The sequence below is a fragment of the Convolutriloba macropyga genome, chromosome 8, assembly GCF_964194025.1.
Source record: "Convolutriloba macropyga chromosome 8, txConMacr16.3, whole genome shotgun sequence".
NCBI classification, from domain to species: domain Eukaryota; kingdom Metazoa; phylum Xenacoelomorpha; order Acoela; family Convolutidae; genus Convolutriloba; species Convolutriloba macropyga.
Window position 1 is genome coordinate 51,919,357 of NC_134475.1, and position 26,170 is coordinate 51,945,526.

The following is a 26,170-nucleotide window of genomic DNA, read 5'->3' on the forward strand; positions in this document are numbered from 1 at the left end:
TCAAAGTTGTCGTTCAAATTGAGTAGAGTTATCTTTCTCTGATCCCGAAAAAGGTTTCAAATTCCGAAAAAGCTGCAGATTCGCCATAGTTTACAACAACAGAGATCGCAGAGTTTTACGATTTAATTATCACTTCCACTTAGCGTTAATTTTATTTTAAGAGAAAAAATCTCAACTCACAACTTGCCAAAAAAAACTCCTGTCACCATGTCAACTGCGGCCTGGCTATACCCAAGTGACATTTTCCTTGTATATTAGCTATCTATATTAGAACAATTTTGATGGTGCTAGCTATTTTGGTTTTCCCAGGTTTTTGTTTTAAGTTGGCAAGTAGATAAGAGCACAACATTCGATGTTAAATATTTGCACGAGATAAAGTACGAGCATTGCACAATTTTATCTTTATAATCTCGGATTTTTATGGGCTTGTGAATGAGTTAGGCTTACTAACAATGGGTCAAATGCACGGGCATGCATTGCACCAATAAGTTCGAGCATGACACGAATGTATATGAGGCGCATAACACTGAGCCAAAGATAGAAAACAAGGCAAATAGTACAAACAAAATTAGCCAAAATATCCAATTTATTTAGAACTTTGGCTACCAAATGATTTAGAACTTAAATGAAATTGTTTGTTAAGTTTAATCAGACTATTTAATCTCATAAAAACAGATAATCTGAAAAATTGAAAATAAAAGACTGAAAATGATAGATTCACTGAAAATGATAGCATCACACATTTTCAAAAAAATGTGCAAATCACAGACTCATGCATACATTAGAGAAATTAAAAAGAGACTTTTAATTGAAGAGTTTATTACGAAATGAACTGCTCAAGGATACGGAAACAGAAATTATGGCCGATGTAACCACTATCAAAAAATTTATCAGGCATAAGCTATGCTCCACGAGAATACAGAAACATAACCGAATAACGTGTCAAAAATTGCTCTCGAACGACTAGTGAGAGCTTGAATTTTTTGCAGTCTGCTTCAATGGGGGCAACCAAGTTTACTAAGGGGGCTCCAAATGACGTCATCGAGGTTATTTTTTCCGCAGAAGTAAATTTTCTTTAAAATTTAGTCACGAAAAAATTGATAGCACAACCAATTTATATTTGCGTTGATCTGGTTCCTATTGCTGAGTTCGTTTCGTTACTGACCGTTCTAAACATGGACGTTGTGGTTTTCTATTTTTGATTTCATTTTTTGACCTTGACTCCATTCATTTTAGATTGCTTTACTGAGCATCTCCGTCTAAAAACCACTTGAGCGGAACGAGGAATACAACTGGCAGAGAGAAGCCTTCACGCAAAATATAGAGACGAAGAAACCAAAACGGAGCGCAATAATAGAAGGCTGCGATGACGGTGGCTATCCAAAAGTATGCAATTATTTGGGGCTCCGAATAATTCGATAGTTATTGGTGTAGTTAGCAGTATCCCTCTGTCATAAAATTAATCTACCTCATCTGTTGGGGCTAAAAGCCTTATTTATTCCGAGTTTCTTTTAATTTTTCTCCTAAATATGTCTTAAAAATATCATTCCATTGAGAAAATAATTTGGTCACTTGACCATGGAGTTTTGGGACAATTGTAAAAAAAACTTGTCAGGTAAATTGGAAAGAATTTACATGACGAAAAAACGTTATCATGTCGCTTTAAGGGGTTCGCAGCACTTCGTTTCTCGGCCCTTAAAATGATAGAATGCCTATTAATATCGACGCCCCCCTTCCCTGCAATAGTAACAGATTCAAAATTAACAGATTAATCCATATAGAATATAACATACCAACATATTAGACTGCGGTACTAAATATTTTGAGGCAACTTAATCAATTCTTTCTAACAATAGTGTACTACGTACCAAATAAGCGCTACGTCAGAACTAGATTAGAAACTAAAGTACTAACGGTTGAGTCAACTGTGATATATTTTCTATTGGGTGAGTGCTCCTAGTCTGACTCAAATCGTAATCCGATTTATGTTTGTAGCCAGAACCCCAACCAGAACTGACATTAAGATTATTTGCTACCGGGGCGGTTGGGGACGTGGTTGCAGAGGGGTAGCTGAGACCAAATATTGAGGTGCTATTAGACGTTTTATCTTCTGGACTTGTCGCAGCTGATGTTCTGGTCATTTTTCTCCAAGCAGAGCTGAAGAGCCCTCCTCTACCTACTGACTGTGACTCTTGGGTAGATGTTTCTTTGGTTGACGACGTCAAATTGATCTCTTTACTAGTGCTGTTCTCGAATTTTTCGAAGTTAGTTGACACTGAGAGCGGAGTGTTGAGATTGTAGCCTCCGCTGTGATGGTTGCTATTGGTCATAAATGATATGCTGGGTGCATCGAAGTAGGGGTTGCTGATTAAATTTGGCACCTCAAATACAAAAAGGCAATTCTTATCCTCAAAGTGTCTGCGATTGATACCAATGATCACACTAGTGATTGAAAAAGTATACCAGAAAGAAAAACCTGCAATCTACGTTGCCATTTTCAAATTGAATAGAATAATGAAGCCTGTTTAAGTCCGTATATTTGCCTCACATAGTAAAAAAATGCTTTCATACATATTTTTACTAGCCATAATGATTGGGAAAAACATTATCGCTCGCTCAGTGAAAAGTTTTTCACACTTTTCACACTTCTCGCTCTCTCTTAGAATACTGCATGAACTAAAACCACTCTCTCCTTCGCACTACTTTTGACTTTTATTCAGCAGTTCGAACTAAACAATTGTTTTCACGTGCGACATTTGACTTTGCATCCTGTGAAAAGCAGTCACCGATTAAAAACATAACCGACTAAACGTCGGAAGAATTTCTCTCGAACGACTAGTGGGAGCTCTAATCAATTGCAGCCTGCGCCTGCTTCAGTCGGGGGCGGGAGGGAGGAGGGGAGCCCAAATGGGACTAGGAGTTCAATAGTGGGCTTCAAATAACAACAGTGGTTAAGATATACCACTATTATTAAGATTTAAAGTGGAAACCATCACCAGTTTCAGCACTTTTTATTTGACTTTCAGTATTAAATTGCCGCCAATTGAGTTCAGCTGCTTGAAATTGTGATTGAGAGAGCTCTAATCAATTGCAGCATGCTTCGTTCAAGAGCAATTTAACATAGCCGGCAGAATTCGAGCAAAGACTCGAAGATACCTTCGCCAAAAACAGCCTGAATTTCTAGTTTCGCATCGCAGTGAGCATCAAAGAAGAGAAAACTATTTTAAATGAATTTAAAAAAATTAACTAAAAAGTAACTTAGACAAAAAAAATTCAATTAACTTTTTGATTTGTACAAAGACAAAGGTAAAAGAATATTGCAAGTAATCGAAACAATTTAACTGCTCATACAAATATGGACAAGCACATAAAAGCACAAAAACATTTAGTAACAAGTAAAAGCAATACAATACAATAATTGGCCAGAAATCGCTAAAATAGCATTAAAATCGAAAAATTATTTGAAAAACTTTCAAAACAGCGTAAAACTCCATTTAATTACAAAAACCTACAAAACGCTATCAAAACAACCTTAAAACTATAACTTCAGCCTGAAATAAGCTCTTAGACAACATAAAAGTTTCAAAAAACAAAAAAAAAACTATTGAAAAAGCCGCACACGAACTCGCTTAGCGAATGTTTTCACACCTACATTTCTCGCTCTGTTTCAAAAGATTGCATGAACAAAAAAACCACTCCCTCTTTTCTCCGCCCTTCGAATTTGGTCACTGAAATAACTTTTGCGAATTTCATTTACTCCCTGAAGTTCAGTTTTCTTGCTCGCTCACTTATCAAAAAAAAAACAGAAAACCATAACTCCTCTTCGAGTCCTAAAAACAGATCACCATAGCTCCTCTTCGAGTTGTAAAAAGGAGAGCGCTTTCAATCAGCCATTTTCGTTTAGTTAACTATTTTCAAGGCATCTCATAAAACAAAGTATGATGCCACGAGCTGTAAAAATTACTTATATTAAGCTTTTGATGTGTAATCGATGTCGCATGCTCAAAATTTGATAAAAACGACGAGCTAGAAAAAGCATGAGAAAATCCAAAATAAAATTCCTGACGCTTCGCTGATACTGAATCAGAAACAAGGCGGCTCGGTAATGTGCGATGGCACATAAGGTTCCGACCCCGCCCATCCACAATTTTGGCATAATTGTCTACCAAATGAGGAACAGATAGAAAAACCCAAAAATTATTTTTTGCGAAACCCAAAAAAGCCCAAGTCTTTTTCAAAAAATTCTGTATTAACGATAAGATAGCCTCCAAAGCAAATAACTCAGTGGATCAAAAATTGATGCATTAGATTGCTGTAATATGTCAATATTAAGAAAGCGAGTCAAGACGAGCAGCAAAATCAAACAACAACAACAAACATTAATTATGTTCCTCTTAAAAACTAAATTTAATAACAAAGTCAAAATACCATCAGATAAACCTAAAACTAAACAAAAATAACTTATAAATCACCAGAAAACATATGCGACCAGTCCATAAAAAGGTTTGGTAATAATTATACAAAAAAGAACAAAAACAGTAAAGTAAAAAAATTAACTTATTTTTTTGAAAGAGTTAACTTCAAAGCAATAAATACCATTAGGAACCAATTAATATTACCACAAATTTACGATTACCACTGCTTCTATAGAAGGGCATTAGGACCTGTCCTTATTCATTTTTTAAAGCGGCTAAAAAGAACAACAAAGAACAAGAAAATTTCAATTGAAACTTGCCAGAAAACGCTGTCAAAACCGTCAAGCCAAATTTTGGCACTCAAAAAATATTTGATTGCACCTTCATCAAACAGCTATAATGTAGTACGTGGCCATTCATTAGTAAGACTAGGTAACAAGTAGACAAAAAAGCGAAGTGCTAAAGTATGTAATACTTTAAATTTTTTCGAAAAAAATTACATTCATGAACGGCATTAATTACAAAAAGAGCTATTCAAATAGGGTCCTTTATTCATGAAAAGGAAGCCCTCGAGACCTGTAATTATCCAGAAAATCTCTTGCATCTACAAAAAGAACGTCAAATATGACAAAAATCAAATTAATTTACTTTTTTGTGAAAAACCTGTGTCGAAGCCTAAGGTCATAACAAAATTCTTTAAAAAAAACATTTTGGGACACCAATCCCTTTTATTCCCTTGACAAACATAATGTCATATTTGACCTGTATTTAACTAACGAGATTAGGAAACAAAAAGAAACATAAAAAGAACAAAATTGCGAAGTTAAAAAGTTTTTTTTTAAATTTTGGAAAACGATTGTTTTCAAAGTCATGAAAGCCATCAGCTATCTACTAATAATTATGTCCCTCTTAAAAACTAAATTTAATAACAAAGTCAAAATACCGTCAGATAAACCTAAAACTAAACAAAAATAACTTATAAATCACCAGAAAACATATGCGACCAGTCCATAAAAAGGTTTGGTAATAATTATACAAAAAAGAACAAAAACAGTAAAGTAAAAAAATTAACTTATTTTTTTGAAAGAGTTAACTTCAAAGCAATAAATACCATTAGGAACCAATTAATATTACCACAAATTTACGATTACCACTGCTTCTATAGAAGGGCATTAGGACCTGTCCTTATTCATTTTTTAAAGCGGCTAAAAAGAACAACAAAGAACAAGAAAATTTCAATAGAAACTTGCCAGAAAACGCTGTCAAAACCGTCAAGCCAAATTTTGGCACTCAAAATATAGTTGATTGCACCTTCATCAAACAGCTATAATGTAGTACGTTGCCATTCATTAGTAAGACTAGGTAACAGGTAGACAAAAAAGCGAAGTGCTAAAGTATGTAATACTTTAAATTTTTTCGAAAAAAATTACATTCATGAAAGGCATTAATTGCAAAAAGAGCTATTCAAATAGGGTCCTTTATTCATGAAAAGGAAGCCCTCGAGACCTGTAATTATCCAGAATATCTCTTGCATCTACAAAAAGAACGTCAAATATGACAAAAATCAAATTAATTTACTTCTTTTGTGAAAAACCTGTGTCGAAGCCAGTAAGGTCATAACAAATTCTTTAAAAAAACATTTTGGGACACCAATCCCTTTTATTCCCTTGACAAACATAATGTCATATTTGACCTGTATTTAACTAACGAGATTAGGAAACAAAAAGAAACATAAAAAGAACAAAATTGCGAAGTTAAAAAGTTTTTTTTTTTAAATTTTGGAAAACGATTGTTTTCAAAGTCATGAAAGCCATCAGCTATCTACTAATATCAGAATATCGGTTCTTCTATTCTTCCATGAAAAGCCAATGAAAGCTATCACTATACCGGAAATTTCATACGACCGAAACGACAAAGTATAAATGACAGTTAGAGACAAAATTAAAAAATTCAATTGATTTCTTCAAGAAAGAGGCGTCGTGGCCGTTAAAACGCTGATGTATATCTTTCAGGATTTTAATATGTTCAATTGTGACAAAATTAGAATGTGACAAAATTAGAAAACGTGAAAAACTGGTAAATATCAAAACAAACAAAAATCTGAAATCTTGTAGTATCAAAGCCAGAAAACAATAACTTCAGGCTTAAGACTGCAACCGAGAATAAATGCTAAATCAGTAGAAAGAAGAAGCAGTCTTTCTTTGCTGACAGTAAGCTGGAAGTTGAACAAATTAAGAAAAAAATAGAGGAAAAGTTAATTGAGCCATTATTTATTGAAAAGTCAATTATTTTTAAAAAAAGAAACGGAAACTTTCAATTAAAAAACTAAATGCATTAGCTTGGAGCTGCTTAGCAAGCGAATTGGTTGGACCTATCACTCCTGAGCTTTGATTTGATATGTTCTGTTCTTTATTATTAAAAAGAAGTCTTTTTTTTTTTAAAAAAAAAAGACCGACTGATTACAACCCGATTTTTTTTGGATTGTAACAGTCCAAGAATGGCCCAAAACTAGCCCTGCTAATACTTGTCCGTTAGGAACAATTGATTTTTCGAATGTTGTAGATATAGATAATTTGTTAGTTGAAAACTCAAAATAAATTCTGCATTTTTGATAATCAACGAGTAAAGTTAGCAAAAAACGGCAAAGTTTTAACTACAGTGCACTCTCAGCGGACTCTGAAGTAGAATTAGCCCCCCTCTGAGTCTACAAAGATTGTAAGAGTGTTGTTTGGGGGTGTACTGTCGGCAAATTTAATCAAAGTGGACTAAAGTAGCTTATTTCGTGCTGTTTTTGATGAAAAAAGCTAAATTTTGAAATGTTTATCCAGATTTTTTGACCAAAAAAATTAAATCAAAACAATCAACAATGCTTGTTCGTCTTCAAAAATAAAATCAACTACACTATTCTTAAAAATTATAACAAATTTTAGCAAAATTGACGACAATTTAGGCAAAAATTCCGGAAAATGTGAATAAAAACAACGTGAATTCACTCTTCTTTTCTCAGAAGTTTAAACCTCGATAACTCCCTGTAGAAAACGAAAATGAAAAAAAAAATCTTTTTAATTCCATATTCTACGCTGGACGAGCTTTCTAATTATACCAGTCTCAACTCTCTACGATGAATATATCGAGCGGCGAAAATTCACGGAACGAAAAAAACCCATTTGAGTTTATAGTTCTTCCCCACTCAAGAGGGTCGGAACAACAAGAATTTCTGTGAAATCAGAGGAGCGTAAATACTTACAGACATAGCAGAAAGTGCTGAGTGGTTGATGATATGTTTGGATTGATCACTGCTACTCTTAGACGTGTCTGCAGATGGATTCAAAGGATTACGTGTACAAGTACTCTTCAGCCCATTCTCGTTCCGACTCACGTGTGGTTTAGAGAATAGCTGCACAGGACACTGGCCGAACTCTAACACCTGACCAAATAAAATTCATTTAACAACACAAAATTTCCGAGATTAGATTTGGAGATATTATTGTATCCCATTTTATTTAAGAAACCATTAATGATATAAACAAAAATAGCCTGACATTTGTCGAAAAATAGCCACCATTGACACCATTGAACGACGTTGGAATTGAAACAGTTAGAAAAAATTTGACGGCAGCCTTATTTTTTAGTGTCAACACGTGTTCTAATTTGGTCTGCAGTTTCAATGAACTCGACTGAAATGTTGAAATCGGCCAAGATAGGGTTAGGGTTAGAGGCTTTATTGACTCATCCAAATGCTTTTGATTTCGCTTTTTGACCTTGAACGTATTCTTGTAAATTTGCTGAATGAATTCTACATTCCATTCAATTGAAACAGTGAGGGAGATAAGTCAGAAATCAAACGTATAAGTCGAAATTATCTAATTTAACAAACTAAAATTGAACAAAAATACATCCTAACCATCAGCAGAAATATAGGAAGGAAAAACCATTAAGCATATGCCCATACATGCATAAAAGTGAACGAAAGAATTTAAATACATAATACGTATTTTGAAAAACTGTGGTGCCAAACTTATCAAAAAATAACGACCAGACAAGACCGTTTCAGACGACGGATAGTACGAAAGGCAAAAAAGGAGGACAAAATTGCCGATTTAAAGGCCAAGGAAAACAAATGAGAAACAAAGTTACAAAAACCCAGATAAAGCTTAAAAAAACTGAGATATCTGGCAAAGTGCCAAATATTTAAAAAAAAAAGTTACTTCACAATGATTAAACACATATTAAACTCATAGAAAACATCATGATCGTGTTTGGTTAGCATAAAAAATCTTATTTATTTTCCACAGAGAAAACGAAAAGTTACAGCGGCAAGCAAAGTTTCTAAAACTAAAAATCTCAATTAATCAAATAAATCTTTTTCAAGTAAAAACAAACATTAACAACATCCTAAACCAAATAGGAGTGAAAAATTTGACTGCGTAAGAAACCCGATGAGCCCTCTTCCAGACAAAAACAAAAAAAAATTGGGCCAAACTCAAAAATCCAACAAACTTTTATGGAAACAAAGTGTCAAATCATAAAAACCAAATCAGACTGTTATATTAAATGAGTTCACTTTCTTTTCATTAGAAAACCGATTGGAATAGTCGTTAATCTATATTAACAAAAAACATATATTTCAAATTATTTCTCGCTAGAAAATCAATTGGATCTATCTCCAATGAAACTATAGGACAACATAACATAAAAAGAAGAAAATTCGGGCAAATATCACTATCAGTTTTTGAAAACAGGTAAATTTGTCAATATGCAAACTATTAGCTATCAACTGAAAACATTCGAAAGTTTCAATTACACCTCAATAGGAAGCAGATAACATTTCTTATTAGAGTTATTCAGTGATAAAGAAAAAAAAATCGACCAAAACTCAAATGCACTAATAATTTTTGCAACCAAATTGTGTTTAAACCATAAAAACTATTAGCTGTCAGTAGGGAGTACACAAAATTGAATCTATATACCATCCGAAAACCTGTTACACAGCCGGCAGATTGCCGGAACATAGCCGCCGTTGACGCGCTAGACGCACATCGGGATGAAAAAAATTCAAAAATTGTTCTCATTCAGTGTGCAATTTCAGTTAAATTCTAAGCCTATGCTTACTTCAGCTTCTTAACTGAAGGGTATCAAGCCCAATACTAACATAAACCAACTAATGTTGGAAGAATTGCTCTCGAACGACAGGCGGGTAGAAAAACATTTGACCCCGCCGGGATACGAACTACTGGCCTCCCGATCCATAACCAGATGCACTGACCACTCGCCCATGAGGCCTGTTTTTTTTGCTATGCCTTAAACGACTTTATACTAGCAAAAAACCGAAAATTTGTCCAACATCAACAAATTCCCAGCTTTCAACTACTCGCTTTTTCGCTCTCTTTACTACTTCAACATTGAAATCACTGCTCCAAATGTGACTTGCAAAGTCTAAAAAAGTGAATATATATATCTTGAAAAATAAAACCGACTATCGTCGGGCAAATTGCTCTCGAATGACAAGCGGGGTAATTTAATTTCGAGAAATCTGTAGCCTAAATATTTTTTACGGGTGCAAAAAATTCCGACTAAATAGGTGTCCTACCCCCCCCCCCCCCGAACCGTAATAAGAAAGAAAGAATTAATTTCCTTATTGTGATACAAATCAACAATATGCGAGGACAGATAACGAGATCAAGCTGATCTTCAGTTTGAATCTGCCACTAATTACAAATAAACAATCACGAAACAATCATAATGTATTAAAAACCTAGTATCAATCAAACAAACCTAGTACCTCGAAATAACAAACAATTGGAGTAGTATTAATGATATGTATTTCTAAAGAGATTAATACAAAGTCCAGCGGGGAAAAATTTGTTACAATAAAACATGATCCATAGATTGACTAGTCATCATATTGCAGTCTAGTTAAATTTTTGATTTTCAAATAACTATGATGTTTGACTTTCATTCAAATATAAACCTTGTTAGTTCAAAATTATTGACTAAATAGGTGATTTTTACTTGGTGGAAAAAATTGTATAATTTCTATCCAGAAGACAAATCCAAGTCTGATGAAATAACTCCAAACTTAATCATTCTGTTATAAAGTTTAGCACCTCGAAACCAAATGGAACTTTGATCGATCTTTCTTTTACAAAAGGGCTCTTCTAACAATTTCTGTTGGGAACTTCTGGTTACCCTTACGCAGGATTGTTTAAAAGTGAAAAGATTATTGCAAAAATCTTGTGTGTGTTGACTGTTTATAGCTTTCAGAACAAACTTGACAAGTTCGTAAACGTGTAGTTCATACATTGTTAAGATTGAATTCTTCGCAAATAAGTCGTCGCAGTGATCGCTTGTTTTCTGAGGTGAATAACTTTAATTATCTTCTTTTGTAAAAGAGGGATGGGTTTTAGAGACGAGTAGCTGCAGCAGCAAAAAAATAAAGCACCATATTGCAAAATAGGAGCAACATTAGTAATATAATATTCTAACAACTTTTTTTGTTGTATATAAGGTCTGAGCTTAGAGACGATTCCTACTGAGTTTTTCCTTCAAATTGTCAATATGGGACTGAAATGAGAGCTTTCTGTCTAAATTTATTCCTAAGTATTTGCACACAGGTTTCATTGGTATATTATTGGAGTTCAGGTAAAATGTCGTGTCTACGGATAATGATTTCAGATTCATCTTAACTGTTTTTTCCAAGTTTAGTACTAATTTGTTCCTTTCAAGCCAATCATTGATTGCTTCAAATTCTGATTCAATTTCTTTGTTTGTACATCCTATGGTTTCATTATTTGTAACATCGGCAAAAAGAATAATGTTAACACTTTTACAGACGTTTGGCATGTCATTTATAAAAATTAGAAATAATGACGGTCCTATCATTGATCCTTGAGGAACTCCTTGGTTAATATCTCCAAGTTGATGATACTCCATTTACTTCAACTCTTTGATATGTGTTTTCAAAATATGATTTTAACAAACTCAAACAATTACCTCTTAGTCCGTATCTTTCAAGTTTATAAAGTAAGATATCGCGGTTAATTGTGTCAAAAGTGTTCTTCAGGTCTAGAAAAAAAACATAAAACGTTTGAGGAGCTCTGTCTCATTCTCACTTTCTCAGTAAGTTCAATTAACGCATCAACAGTACAATGTTTAGACCTAAAGGCAAATTGTTTACAGTAAAAGAGTTGTCGTGATTCGAAGTAATAGTAAATTCGATTAAAAACAACACGCTCATAAATTTTACTCCAGGCATTTAGAAGTGAAATTGGGCGATAGTTGTTTTCTTTGAGTTTGGAATCTTCTTTATGAAGCGGGAAAACTTTTGCTTTTGCCAATTCTTTTCGGGAAAATTCCCCTCTGAATAGAAAAATTAATCAAGGAGACTAAGTATTGTATTACCACTTCCACCGAAGTCTTAAATCGAACATTATTTATTAGATCATCGCCTGACGAAAATTTGTTATCCAGCTGTGCCACAATTCCTATTACTTCGATTCTATTTGTCTGGTAAAACAGAGGTTTCTTCAGATGAAAAATTCGGAGTAAAAGGTTTTTTTTTTAAGTGTTCACTTATGTTATATCCAATAGTGGCAAAGAATTTATTGAAAAGATTTGCATTATCTTCAACTGTTAGTTCAGTTTTGTCGTTGAAGCTTGATCTCAAAAGCGGTATATTAATTGAATTTGACGATTTGCCTTTCAACTCATTTAGTCTGCCGAGAATTTCCTAAATAAGAAAAGAATTTATTCAGATAGAACCTTTTTGCCATTTTTAATTCCTGCTAAAGCAAATGTTTTCGATTTCTAAACTGCTCAAGTAGTTTCGTGATTTCCTTTTCTCTTTTCCATTTGAAAAGTGCCTCGTTTCGCTTGTTTCGTAAATTCTTTAAACGTTTTTTAAACCATACGGGCATTTTGGATTTCTTCTTTGCATTTCTTATTGGCGCAAAATCAGTTACTTCATGGAAAAGTCGAGAGAATTCGCTGAAAGCTGAGCAAGGACAATTATTTTGATATATGAGATCTTCATTGGCTTGTATATGTTGTAGCAATGAATTTTTATATTCAAGTACAAGACTAGGGCTTTTTGTAAAACTAACATCACGAAAAAACTTTCTGCTATTTTCGCGTTCAATTTTTGCTGACAGCATTATTTTAATTGGGTAATGAACAGCAATGCCTTGCAGTTCAAGCACTTCCACTTTTTCATTAAGCAAACTTTGATAAATAAAATCGTCCTAGCATGTTTTTGAGCTCAGGGTCAAACGTGTTGCTTCGAATGGTTTTATATTAAAATTAATTGCTTCAATGCAATTTAAATAGTTTTGAGTTCGTCGGTTTCTTGAGCTTACGCCGAGGTTCATATCCCCACAGACGACCATTGGTTGATCGGATGAGTTATTGTCGAATTTTTCAATGAAGTCAATTTTATTCGTTCTGGGTGGATTGTAAACAGCTAATCTCAAATTGTAACCCTTTAAATTAATGTCACCAAAGAGTGATTCATCAAAACTTGTTTCACGTTCCTTAATAACTTGGCAACTTGGTTTGCATTGAATCATTACCCCACCCCCTCTAAATTTACGATTTTTCACAAAGAAACTCGTATATCCTGCAATTAGCATGCAACCAGGGTCGTCTTCATCAGTAAGCCATGTTTCCGTTATACATAGCTCATCAGGTTGACACTGTTGACTTAAAACAAATGCCTCCAGATCATTGAAATGCTTCCTTCTTGATCCAATATTAACGTTTACAATATTTATGTAATTCAAAGGGTTGTTAATTTTTACATTATCATTAGCGACGAAAAAATGTTTGTTCGTTTTGATGCCAATCCGTTCTTATTTCCATTTGATTGGCTTCGGAAGTTGTATGGAAGTCGTGTGGTAATTCGTTTTTGAGGAAAGCATCAAGTCATAGAGATGGCGTCATAGAGATCATTGAACTTATAAGTTTTTCCGTCAAGTTTCCAATTGTAAAAATTACACCCTCTCTCGACCAAGCGCTTTCAATTCTCGGGTCATTTTTTATCAAATTTAAAAATTTTAAACGCGCTTTGCTCAGGTCTTCGTAAATTCGTACAATTTCATATTCGCTGGAAGACCTCAAATTTCGTTTACTTCTGAGCATGTTAATCTTGCTGACACGTCTAGTAAACTTGACAATTACTGGTTTGTTTGCACTTTTTGATGGTAACCGATGTGCAATCGAAACATCTCTTTCATCAACTTGAACGTTCATTTCAGTAGCTAGTCCCTTGATTAAATTGGCCGTTTCCTCATAAGATTCGCGATGTATTGATTGTAACCCAATGACTTTAATATTGTCCCTTCTATTGTATGTTTCAAGAATTTCTGTTTCTGCGAGGGTTTTTAATTTGGCGTCCGCAACTTGTATATCCAGCTCGAACTGCATTTCTGATCTCAGCTCATTTAATTTTTTGTCAACTATTTCGTCTATCGTCACTCTCAATTCGCTGCGAATAGTTTCCATGATAGTGGGAATAAGGCTAGTGATTGATTTGTGAATGCTCTCATCAATTGATTTCACCACAGCTGGTTCTAGTGAAATTTCGTTTACGGGACTTAACACAGCACATCCTCTTTCCATTCCTTTATTTAGTGCTGTTTGTTGATGGATTACGGGACGAGTGTTCGTTTGCACATCAAGACAAGAGGGCGTGTTGCCTTGAAATTTTAAAGTTGGCAGGACTTCTTGGTTTTCGTTGCTCATTAATGGGCATTCCCATAACTCATTGTTAGTTTCCACTGCTTCATTTACCGATACATTGGGTTCACTCTCTTCAAAGGCATTGTCTTGGTTCATGTTTTTTTCAAATAAATCGATGTTTCGTGCAGTTGAAATTTTGGTGTATCGCAGGAAGAAGTTTATATACAAAAGTACTAATATTAAAACGAAAATATACTTGCCTCCCTGAAATTGAGAAGAAAACAGGCAACTTGAGAGAACTAAAAAACATACCCGGCAGATTGCCGGAAAATAGCCGCCGTTGATTCCAATAAGTATGATTGGGATTGAAAGAATAGAAGATATTGAAAAAAGATTTTTGTACAAAATTATTTAAGTCCGATTTATTTTGATGGCATTTCGTAATTGAACATACTTCTGTTTCTATCAATACCAATAAGCATAAGAGATGGTAACTAAGACTTATAGGAACGACGTTCAAATAGCGGGCATCTAAAATTGAGCTTCATGGGTTTATCCCGTTTCTATTTCTGACTCCAATTTTTTATACTGACTGTTTGTTTTGAATTGCTTTGCTGAGCAACTGATGTTCAAAATCACTTTTAGCAGAATGAGAGAAGAGAGAAACTAGCCTGGAGAAGTCAAAAAGATTTCACGCAAAATGTCGAAAAAGCGGCAAAATTGTAAAGCAAAAAAAAGTTCGACGAAGTAAAAAAACATAGCAGGACAAGTCCTGACACACAATTCAAAGAATTTTCATTGACTAAATAGAAAAACTAGACCTAGAATGGACTATGAGTGAATTGAGAAAACCATTTTAAAAAAATCAAAAAAAAATAAGAAAAAAAAACAGAAAATCAATGCAAAATGCCGCATGTGAACAAAAAAAACCACTAGCGAGAAATGAAAATTTAATTCAAACAACTGAAACATTTCATCCCGAAAGACAAATTGGATACTAAATATTTTGATAAACCAAATCAAACAGCATCTCTGCCACCCATTGGAGGGATGGGTTAACAATTTTTGCAAACTTTATTGAACTTTCACTTCAGGAACCAGCATTATCTATTAATTAACACTGACATTAAACACGACACAAGCAGTTGTCAAAATTGCAAAAATGAATGAACAAAAAACAGATTTGAAGTGTTGTCGAAATGAAAAAACATAGCAGGACAAGTCCTGACGTACAATTCAAAGAACTTTCATTGACTTAACAAACAACTAGACCTAGAACGGACAATGAGTGAATTGGGAAAACCATTTCTAAAAAAAATCAGATAAAAAAAAACAAAAAAAAACAGAAAATCAATATCAAAATGCTGCTAGGGAGAACAAAAAACCATTAGTGAGATATGTAATTTTTATACTAACAAAAAAAAACTAGGTCCAGAATGAGCTGTGAATGGATTGGAAAAACCATTTAGAAAAAAATCCGATCCAAAAAATCGAAAAACATTAAAAACTGTAAAAGTAAAATTGCCGCATGTGAACAAACATAGCCAGCAGATTGCCGGAATAGCTGCGAAAGAATGGACCTGAGTGCCATATAATAGAGATAGAAACAGATACAGATCTAAATTGAAAAAAAATCTACGCCGCTCAAAAAACTAGGTAAAAAACATTCAGCGATAAATAAAGTTTGTTACAATTCATTCCGCAGAAGCCTCTTATTAGGGACCTTTACAGCACAAATGAGTTCCTGTGACCTTAAACAAATTCAAACTAAACTTAAGTTTTAAAGTGCAAAAGTCACTTTATTGAGTGAGGTAAGTCACGTATGATCAAAATCTAATCACGCAATTAACCTAAAAAAATTTGCTAAAGCGAGTGAGAAATGACGTCACGCGCGCACATGCCGTTAGTGAGAGGAAGAAGTCATTAAGAAAAATTGACTTTTTCAGCTTTGCGTGAACAAATGTAAAACGAAAGAAGAGCTTCAGACGACGAAACTCTTTTTTCCGTTTCGTCACCGAAAGAGAGCACCGCAATATGGCTTCGCTCAGCTTACAGCTTCGCAGCTATAAAAAACCACTAGCGAGAAAGCGAATTTTTGTTCAAACACAATTTTCTCACTATACTTTAAATTTAGAGCGAAAAACATTCACGCCGCAAAACTACTTGCTTTTTCGCTCCACTTCCTGTTTCGGCGTGACCAAAATCACTACTCCAATTTGACTTAAAAAATCATAAAAATGTGTGAACAGATCTTAAAACATACCCGGCAGATTGCCGGAAAATAGCCGCCGTTGATTCCAATAAGCATGATTGGGATTGAAATAACAGAAGATATTGAAAAAAAAAAGATTTTTGTACAAAAACATTTTTTAAAGTCCGATTTATTTTGATGGCATTTCGTAGTTGAACATACTTCTGTTTCTTAGAGAGAGGCTACATGGGCTACTATCAATAACAATAAGCATTAGAGATGGTAAATAAGACTTATAGGAACGACGTTCAAATAGCGGGCATCTAAAATTGGGCTTTATGGGTTTATCCCGTTTCTATTTGACATCCATTTTTGTACTATCTCTGTTCATTTTGAATTGGTTTGCTGAGCAACTGATGTACAAAATCACTTTTAGCAGAATGAGAGAAGAGAGAAACTAGCCTAGAGAAGTCAAAAAGATTTCACGCAAAATGTTGAAAAGGCGGCAAAATGAGGTAAAGCGAAACATTTTTTTATTCGACGAAGTAAAAAAACATAGCAGGACAAGTCCTGACGTACAATTCAAAGAATTTTCATTGACTAAACAAAAGAAAACTAGATCTAGAATGGAATATCAGTGAATTGAGAAAACCATTCAAAAAAATCAGATAAAAAAAAACAAAATAAAAAAAAAATCAATGTCAAAATGCCGCATGTGAACAAAAAAACTACTGTCAGACTTTAAAATTTAATTCAAACAAAGAAACTAGGCCTAGAAAGAGCTGTGAATGGATTGGGAAAACCATTTAGAAAAAAATCTGATCCAAAAAATCGAAAAAACCGTAAAAATCAGAGTGAAATTGCCGCATGTGAACAAAAAATCACTACCGAGAAACCGAATTTTTGTTCAAACACCGTTTTCTCACTCTACTTTAAAATTAGAGCGAAGAAAATTCACGCCGCAAAACCACTCGCTTTTTCGCTCCACTTCCTGTTTCGGCGTGACCAAAATCACTACTCCAATTTGACTTCAAAAATTATGAAAATGCGTGAACAGATCTTAAAAAAAAAGACAGCGCCCCAATACAATTCAAATTCTTTGAATTGTAAAAAATAGGAGCGCTATAATAGCCGGCTGAGAAGATGAGGGCGGCTATTAAAAAGACAGCGCCCAAATACAATTCAAATTCTTTGAATTGTAAAAAAATAGGAGCGCTATAATAGTCGGCTGAGAAGATGAGGGCGGCTATTAAAAAGACAAAACGACGGTTATCCGATATTCTTCTTCGAGTCGTAAGATAGCAGGCCACCATATAGACTCTTCAATTCTTAAAAATTACAAGTCGTTACAAACTATCACACAACGCTTAATCCGGTCTGCCTAAATTCAACGATTCATCGCATGAAAGACATCAATAGGTGCGAGCCTAATAGCCTGAAAAATTTACCAGCCACTTCAGCTCTCCCTGAATATTTGAATAGTTACCAAATCACAGCAGGAATTTTTAATAACCTGAGTTTTGAGGGCTGCTGCGGTGTTGCTACCCACAAATTCCCCACAGCCCCTCAATGCCTCTTCGTATCCCCCCTCGTAAGTGAGTGGATGAAAGAGGTTGTCAAACTGCTCCGCCGTGTCTCCTTTCTGCTTGTACCCAAATATTAAGTCTATCCACTGATGCAAGTTCTCAGTCACGTACTCACTCTCCAGTGCTTCTCTGTTCACGTCAATGAACTTTTTAGCAGAACCTGCAAACGCAGTTCAGTCAATTACATAGGTTACATGACTCTGCTTGAAGTCATCGCACACTTCTGACGTACATCCTGCACCGCGTATCAATTAGAGATGTTTAGTCAGAGTTTCGAAGTTAATTCTGGCAATGTATCAGAATATCTGGCTCTACAGACCTTCTCTATTTAATTTTGCAGTTTTGAGTACAAAGTTGCAAATTCCAAGCCGCAAACCATTTATTTTTGCGCTAAAGTACCTGTTTCGGCGTGACCGAAATCACTACTTCAATTTGCCTTCATGAAAAATGTGTGCACAAATCTCAAAAACATAACGGAAGAGTCCGGAATCGACTCGAAGTGAAAATTCGCCAGAACCCAACTAAATGTCTCAGAACATTCCGACCGAATTAACGTAGCAGGAAAAATGTAGGAAACAAGTAGTCCCCATCATCAAGCTATTCTTTCAAAAAACTAGACCTACTAAATCAACTCATTTGAAAAAGAACTAATTAATGGAAGTCAATATATGACAAATATGCTCAGAAAAACAAATTAAAAGAAAAATTTTCAATTTTGTGCTTATAATACAAGTCCACACAAATCTAAAGAACATTTCATTTATTCTAAAGAGAGCGTTGAAACTCACAGAACAAAAAGCTAACAAGCTCAGCTCAGTTTAAAGAAAAAACGCAATAGCTTTGTAGATCTGTAGTTTTAAAAAGATCGTAAGAAATAAATCAACAAAACTTCTTGTTTTTTTTTAAATGCTCAGATGTCACATTTTGATTAAGTCTGCTTAACTTATTGCTGCTTCTTTTAGCGTGACACGCACTTACTTGACATTATCTCTTTGAACTAAAGTAAGGAAAAGTCAACTTTGGAGTCAGGAAGTCATTTTTGAGAGCGGGTTAAGTCACGTGTAACCCAGAATTTAATAACGCAAATGAGCAAAAAACACTCTCCACAAAGAGTGAAAACTGACGTCACAATAGTTTCAGCTATCGCTTTTTGGCTAATTTGCAAAAGAAGCTTCAAACACCCGCAAGAATAGAATAAAACTCATAAATTACCAGAAACCTTTAAACCAATATCAAAACAAGATTAAAATTAGAAGAAATAGCAAAAACATAGCTGGCAGATTGCCAGAAAATAGCAGCAATAGCTTTGAAGATCTCCAGTCTCAAAAAACAGTAAAAAAAGACAGACAAAAAAATCGTCTGTTCATTGAAGGCTGATTTGTTATATTTTGATTAGAAATCTGTACAAGTTTTTGCTGCCTCTATTAGCTGCTCTCTAATAACCTTCATTCAGAGTGACACACACCCTTTTGACCTTATCTTTTTGAATTAAAGTAATTAAAAGTCAATTTCAAAGTGAGGAAGTCATTTTTGAAAGTGAGGTAAGTCAAGTGTGACCAAAAATTTAATCACGCAGATGAACAAAAAAAAACTTGCTCCACTAAGAGCAAAAAATGACGTCACGCACGCACTTCAGTTGAAATTGCATGAACAAATGAACAAAAAGCAGATTTGAAGTTCTTGTTACCTCATATGGTCGTAACAAAAATCGCAACGACGAAATAAAAAAAACCAAGAGAAGGCAAGGCCTATATTAGCCCCAGCTATCGCTGTGCGGCTATTAATCAGACCTTGTAATCGAAAAAAACGCTTGAAAAAGCAACAATAGATCAAAAACATTTGCCCGCTTAAAAACACTTTGTTCACAGTTGAAGTTTTCGCTGTCTCTAAACAAGCAGTAGGAACAACCACTCTCTTTTCACTCCATTTTTCAATTTCGTTCAACACTTACCCGACTCTCATCATTTTTTGCGCTTTTCATTCCAATTCACTAATTAAAAAAGGATTAAAAACGTAGCCCGAAGAATTCCGAAATTAAATCGAATACGTCTTCGCCAACAATAGCATTTCTAACAACCACTATGGACAGGTACAACGCATCAAAACGGAAAAAAAATCATCAGTCATATATACAAAAAATTGCACAAAAAGTAAATTAGCGAAAAAAATATGAAAAAACTCAATAACTTTCCAATGGTACACATACAAAAAAGATATATCGATCCATGGGACTATTACGGGGCTGGCACAATATTAGGCAGACATCCATGAGCCCACAAATATCTCCAGCTTTGAAAAAAAGAGAAAAACTAAGAGATAGAAAAATTTTGTGATTTTTTGTCAAATTTCATTAAAATAAACACTTAGTAGAAACGAAATTTATTTGAATTTGTAATAAAAGACACCTCCAAACACTAGGCTTCATTTCAGTCAACGTTTCATTGCATTTCAAAAATGCAATGAAACGTCGCTAAAACAGCCTAAAAATCCTTACTATAGTTTTTTTTTTAAAAAAAATAGGTCAAACTAGCCCCTTTAGTTACCAAAGATTTTCAATAGGGTATCAAAACGGCCTCATTATACTTATTTTGGGCTGCATTAATTTTTCAGACACAAAAAAACAGCATGTGGACAAAAAATTTTATCGCTTAGCAAAAACTTTTCAAACCTATAATTCTCGCTCTTTCAAAAGAGGGTAAGAAAAAAAACAATATCTTTTTTCCGCTCCAGAAAAATGTCCATCGAAACACTTTTTTCGAATTTCATTCACTGCCAGAAATTCCGGTATCTTTGCTCGCTTACTTAATAAAAAACATACTCGAAGTCCTCTGCGCCCAACAAAACATTCAATTTTCGATTCAGTTCACTTTTTATATAAAAAGGCCACAAACAAGAAAAAGTTTCTTCACGTAATTTACAAAAAAAAATTACAATACTAGGCCAGCCATATTAAGCTTCCAATCAGAGCTAATTTCGAAAAAAAGAACAAAACAATTTGAGAAAAATTGAAAGAAGTTTTTTTGCAGATTTCATAGAAAAAATTTCCTAGTACCGAAAAATCTCAAGTTGTAGCAGAAGATGCCAAAAATTAAAAAGGGTTAATCGAAATGTCAATAAATGCTATAAAACAAAACAGAAGGGCCAAAAAATTGATTAAGAAGCTTCAAATTGGCATGAAACCAGCTTTAATTACCAAAAAACTATCAAAACGCTATCAAAGCCACCTCAATATTACGTTAGTATGCAATAAACTTTAAGACTTCAAACTAACCAAAACAAAAAAAGAATGAAAAGCCACATGTGAACAAAAACATTCAAATGCATCTACATTTCGCGATGTTTCAAAAGTATATGTTAAAAAAATTATCAGATTCTGTTCTCCGCTGTTCATATTTCTTCACCTAAACCACTCTTTCAAACTTTTTTCACTCCCTAAACATCTTTTGCCCGCATACTTACGAAAACACAGCCGGAAGAATTCCAGAAAACGTAGTATCACCAAATAACTAGTATCTGACAAATTAATTTTCCGATCTGTCTGATCAAAACAGAAAAAGGCCAAATAACAGCAAAAAAAGGGCAAACTTTATATCGAATTACAACAAGAAAAATTCAATTAATTCTAAATACAGGTACATATAACAACAATAAGCTTTATCTTGTCAAATTGAAAAACATGAACCGGGCACCTTATACTGTCTAAACTGGAGAGGCGTTACTAGTAGCTAAAACTGCTCAGGTTTCGAGGAAATGAAGAAAAACTGCACAGAAGACAAATACATTTACATTTCTCTTTTTCTGTGATATTTTTAAAACGAAAACACCGATTGTTTATACCTGCAAATGTATAAAATTTGATAATGTATTACAAAAAACATTAAACTATTTTTATACGCTTCCCAAACAACTTGAAAATTACAATCGTAGTCTATTGGAAATTTCAAACAAAAAATAAGTTAACCCACTTGAAAAAGCCGCACGTGAGAAAACTTATTCCAACCCCAATTTCTTGCTCTTTCGAAAACAACTGTAAGAAAAAACAATTCATTTCACTTCACTCTGCAATTCTGCTCAACAATCAGACTTCTAAACTGTTTTACACATCTCCTTTACTGCTTTAAAATTCAACAAAAAAAATTGTTTACAAACCATTGCCTTAAGAATTCCGGAAACGACCCGGTAGAAAACTGAACAGACATAGTTAACGCCTAACAGACATAGTTAACACCATACTTAATAATTATAACCAATGTAAAACAATAACATGAAAATGAACAATGTAAATATATCTGACAACGAAAACTAATAAAGCATCTGAAAAATATTTCCTCAAATTTGAGACTCAAAAACACCTATTGGCAAAAAAAAACTTGCAAAAAGGTTAATTTTCAAACTCTCAATGAAAACCAAATGATAGGAAAACTAACAATAGTTCACATATACAGAACGGAGGAAAGGGAAAGGAAATAAATGACAAAATCAACAATATTCTCCAAAATTTATTCACAAAAAAACATATTTTAAGAACAACTTTTACAAATTCTTCGCAAGCATTCAAAAAATGAGACTTATGTATTTAACTTACTGAAAAACGCCAGCTCTAGCCTTCACTGGCACCTCATAGGGTCAACACCTATAGATTAGCGCTAAATTAAAGAATGAACACAGAAACAATAGCGAGAAACAAAATCAAAGAAATAGAAAACTAATATCAACTAAACAGAAAGATAACCAACAGATAGAAAACTAATTTCCACCACAGAATTTCCCAAACTTACAGACAGAACCAGCAGATTGCCTAAAGATAGTCGATATTGATTCCCATAACTCAGATTGGGATCGAAAGATCAAAAACCGAAAAAAAAAATTCAACAAAAAATCAAAACGCAAATTGTTTTGATGTCATCTCGTAGTTCGACACGCTCCTGTTTCAAAATGGAGGAATAAAGGGGCTAGTATAGACAGGAAAAAATATTAGAGATAATAACTCAGGCGTAGAAGAAGATATCAAATAGTGGGCATCTAAAACTGAGATTCCCATTTCTAATTTGGAATTCATTTTTCGATATGGATTCTGTTTAGATTTTCGACACTGATTTTTGATTGCTCTGATGATCATCTGCTGTTTAAAAACACTTTGAGCATAACGAGCGAAGAACGAAACTAGCCTTGAGAACTCAAAGTGATTTCACGCAAAAAAAGCTGTGAACAAAGGTAAAGCGAATCGAAGTTGAAAAAAAAACACAGCAGGACAAGTCCTAAAACAGTCCAAAACATAGACGGCAGATTGCCCGAAAATACCCGCCGTTTACGCGCTTCAAGCACTCAAGCACATCGGGATTGAAACGGACTCCAAATCTATACTTAATTCGGGCTACTAAACCGAACACTAATCAGCTTAATACCATTGTCAGCTAGCAAACACTCTTAATAAACTTTGACAACCTTATGCACTATGACTTAATGACCGAGCTTTATCGGTTTACCCCGTCTCTTTTGATTTTGCTCTTTTGACATTGACCGTATTCACCATATTGCGTCATTCAATGCGTGAAAGAATTTAAAATTCATTCAGTTAAAACAGTGAGTGAAGTGAGTCATAAGTAAGTCAGAAGAAACGTTAAAATCGTGACTTATGTAAAACGAAAAACGTGATCAAAAGGTATAGCGAAATAAAAGGACTGCCTATATAAAAGCCGTTGAGAGGCTGACGGTGGCTATTTAACACCAATTAACTAATTACCTGACAATCAAAGTTGTTCTCCACAAGATCCAACAATGTGAGTCAACGAAGCACATGATCCCATATGCGCAAAAACAAAAAAAAAGTGAAATCGTTTTAAAAACAAGTTAGTTAAACAATCAATACGAACAACCTTCCAAAAAAGACACTAGGCGTCCTTGGAATGAGCACACCAAACTAAGCCTAAAAAATTAAGCTTAAAAATTTTTTTTAAAAAAATAGGTTAAAGATTAAAACAAACCCAGCAGATAGCCGTAACAATTGCCGCCAGTGATTCCCATAATGCAGATTAGGATTGAGGGAACAGAACATAGCCGACAAACTGCCGGGAAATAGCCACCGTTGACGCGCTTGACGCACATCGGGATTGAAACAGGAGAAAAAGAGCGATATTGACAGTATTTTTTCTTAAGTTTAAAACAGCGCAAACTTTGTATGCAAATTCAGCTCGATTCTAAAGCTATAGTTATTTCAGCTTCTAAACTGAAGATTTTACTTCTTTGACTGCATTCACTACACCGTGTAATTCAATGCATGAAAGAATTTAAAATCCATTCAGTGTGAACAGTGAGTTAGGTAAATCAAAAGTCAAGCGTGAAAATCGTGGCTTATGTAACGTGATCAAAACGTTATTTTTCTATAAACTAATTTAAAGAAACATAACAGGACAAGTCCTGAACTACAATCCAAATAAGTGAATGAAAAACTGACGTACCTGGCCAGTTGATCACATGAACAATCCCAGCAAAAAAAAAAAAACAATCTCAAAAAATCAGAAACTAAAACAGCCGATTAACTTCGGGCAAATTGCTCTCAAACGACCGGCGAGCAGTTGGCTTTGTCAAGAGCTAGTCACGGTTTGGTGAGGCTCGCTTTAAATTAACTGAGGGGGCGTAAGGTGAGCGCAACGGGGGTGCAAAAGTGGATTGAGGGGAATGATGTGGGGCGGTGGGTGGGGGTGGGGTGTGCCAATCACACCATAACTAAGTCTCCAAAACAGTTTCTGTTAAGCCACTAGTGGCTTGAGAACTTTAGCGGCTCTAAGAGAACTTTATGCAAACTGGGCGCTACCTCTTTATGAAGCTTCTGAAGACGAACGTCACATGACGAAAAACAGACGAAAAATCGGCCAAGCGAAAAATTGCGTAAGAGACTTTAGTGGCTTGAGAACTTTAGCGGCTCTAAGAGAACTTTATGCAAACTGGGCGCTACCTCTTTATGAAGCTTCTGAAGACGAACGTCACATGACGAAAAACAGACGAAAAATCGGCAAAGCGAAAAATTGCGTAAGAGACGAACAGGATTAATATATTTGCTGCAAATTGCTTTTGAGAGCAACTAAAAATTATTTCCTAAAAACTGCCTGTTAAGTCATTGATGATAAAAAACTTTTCAACTATAACTCATTGTTACTGAGGATCGGTGATGATGACATTACGCCACATAAAAGCAGATGAAGTGCGGCATCAACAAATAGAGATAAAACCTGAACGAGAAAGAGAAGGAAAGAAACCCCAACCGACACAAAGAAAAAAAGATGATTATTTTCCATGATGGGATTCGACTCTGCGACTTTTAGCCCTGTTAGTAAATAAATCATATATAAAAAAATGAAAAGGCCAAAATTAGAAACAAGTTTTCAAACCATTTTTTGTCTCCAAAGCTCTGTCAAGTCACCCAACTCCTGGAGCAAATTTCGTGGCTGTTGAGGCTACAAAAACCTAAATATGACAAAAATTTTGAAAAAACTTAAAATGCAAGTTTTATTTAAAAAATTGCTAACCCTTGTGATATTAAAAAGTTGAAAATTAATGCACGACCAACAAAAAATTTTCATTACCTTATTATCAAACTCTTAAGGAGAATTTCTCACCCTTGAGGCCCAACAAACCTGAATAATGACTATGAATGTCAAAGCATTGAAAAAAATGTCAAATATTGCTATAATTCCTGATGTTTAAATCTTGCAAGACGTTCCATTACATCTAGAAATTATACATTAACCTATTTTCGAACCCCAGAGGAAGTTCTCTGGCTCTTGAGGCTGATAAAATCTAATAAACAAAAATTTCAAAACAAAAATTTCAAAAAACAAGTGTTATCAAAAAATTGCTAAAAGTTCTGACATTTAAAAGTTGAAAAAATGTTCCATCGCCAATAACATTTTGTCAGTAACTTATTATCAAACCCCTTATGAGGTTTTCTGGCCCCTGGGTCCGGAATAACCTGAATAACGAAACAGAAATGTCAAAAAATTTGAAATTGCACGTTTTGTCAAAAAATTTGAAATTGCACGTTTTGTCAAAAAAATGCTAAAAATCGTGATGTTGAAATGTTGGAACCATTCCATTACAACTAGAAACTATTCAGTAACCTATTGTTAAAACCCAGAGGGGTTCCTTGACACCTAGCGCTCATAAAAATCAAAAAATTTCAAAACTCTTGAAAAAAATTGCAAAAAATTATAAATTTGCGTGGTTTTAGCGAGCGGTTGTTCGTCAGTAGCTAGAAACGGGGCGGGGGTGCGCCGAGGGCTAATGGGGGGGGGGGGGCAACAGTG

General features: G+C 34.4%; 1 protein-coding gene across 1 annotated transcript in view; it reads right to left on the bottom strand.

Annotated features, from left to right (window-relative positions):
* Positions 1-26,170, bottom strand: part of LOC142344819 (uncharacterized) — a 166,613-nt gene that overhangs the window by 51,923 nt on the left and 88,520 nt on the right. The window contains exons 12-14 of the mRNA XM_075396798.1: positions 17,795-18,027; positions 7,663-7,842; positions 1,915-2,381 (exon numbers count right to left, since the gene is read on the bottom strand). Of these exons, the coding sequence (XP_075252913.1) occupies positions 1,915-2,381; positions 7,663-7,842; positions 17,795-18,027 (880 nt within the window). The remainder of the gene's footprint in view (positions 1-1,914; positions 2,382-7,662; positions 7,843-17,794; positions 18,028-26,170) is intronic.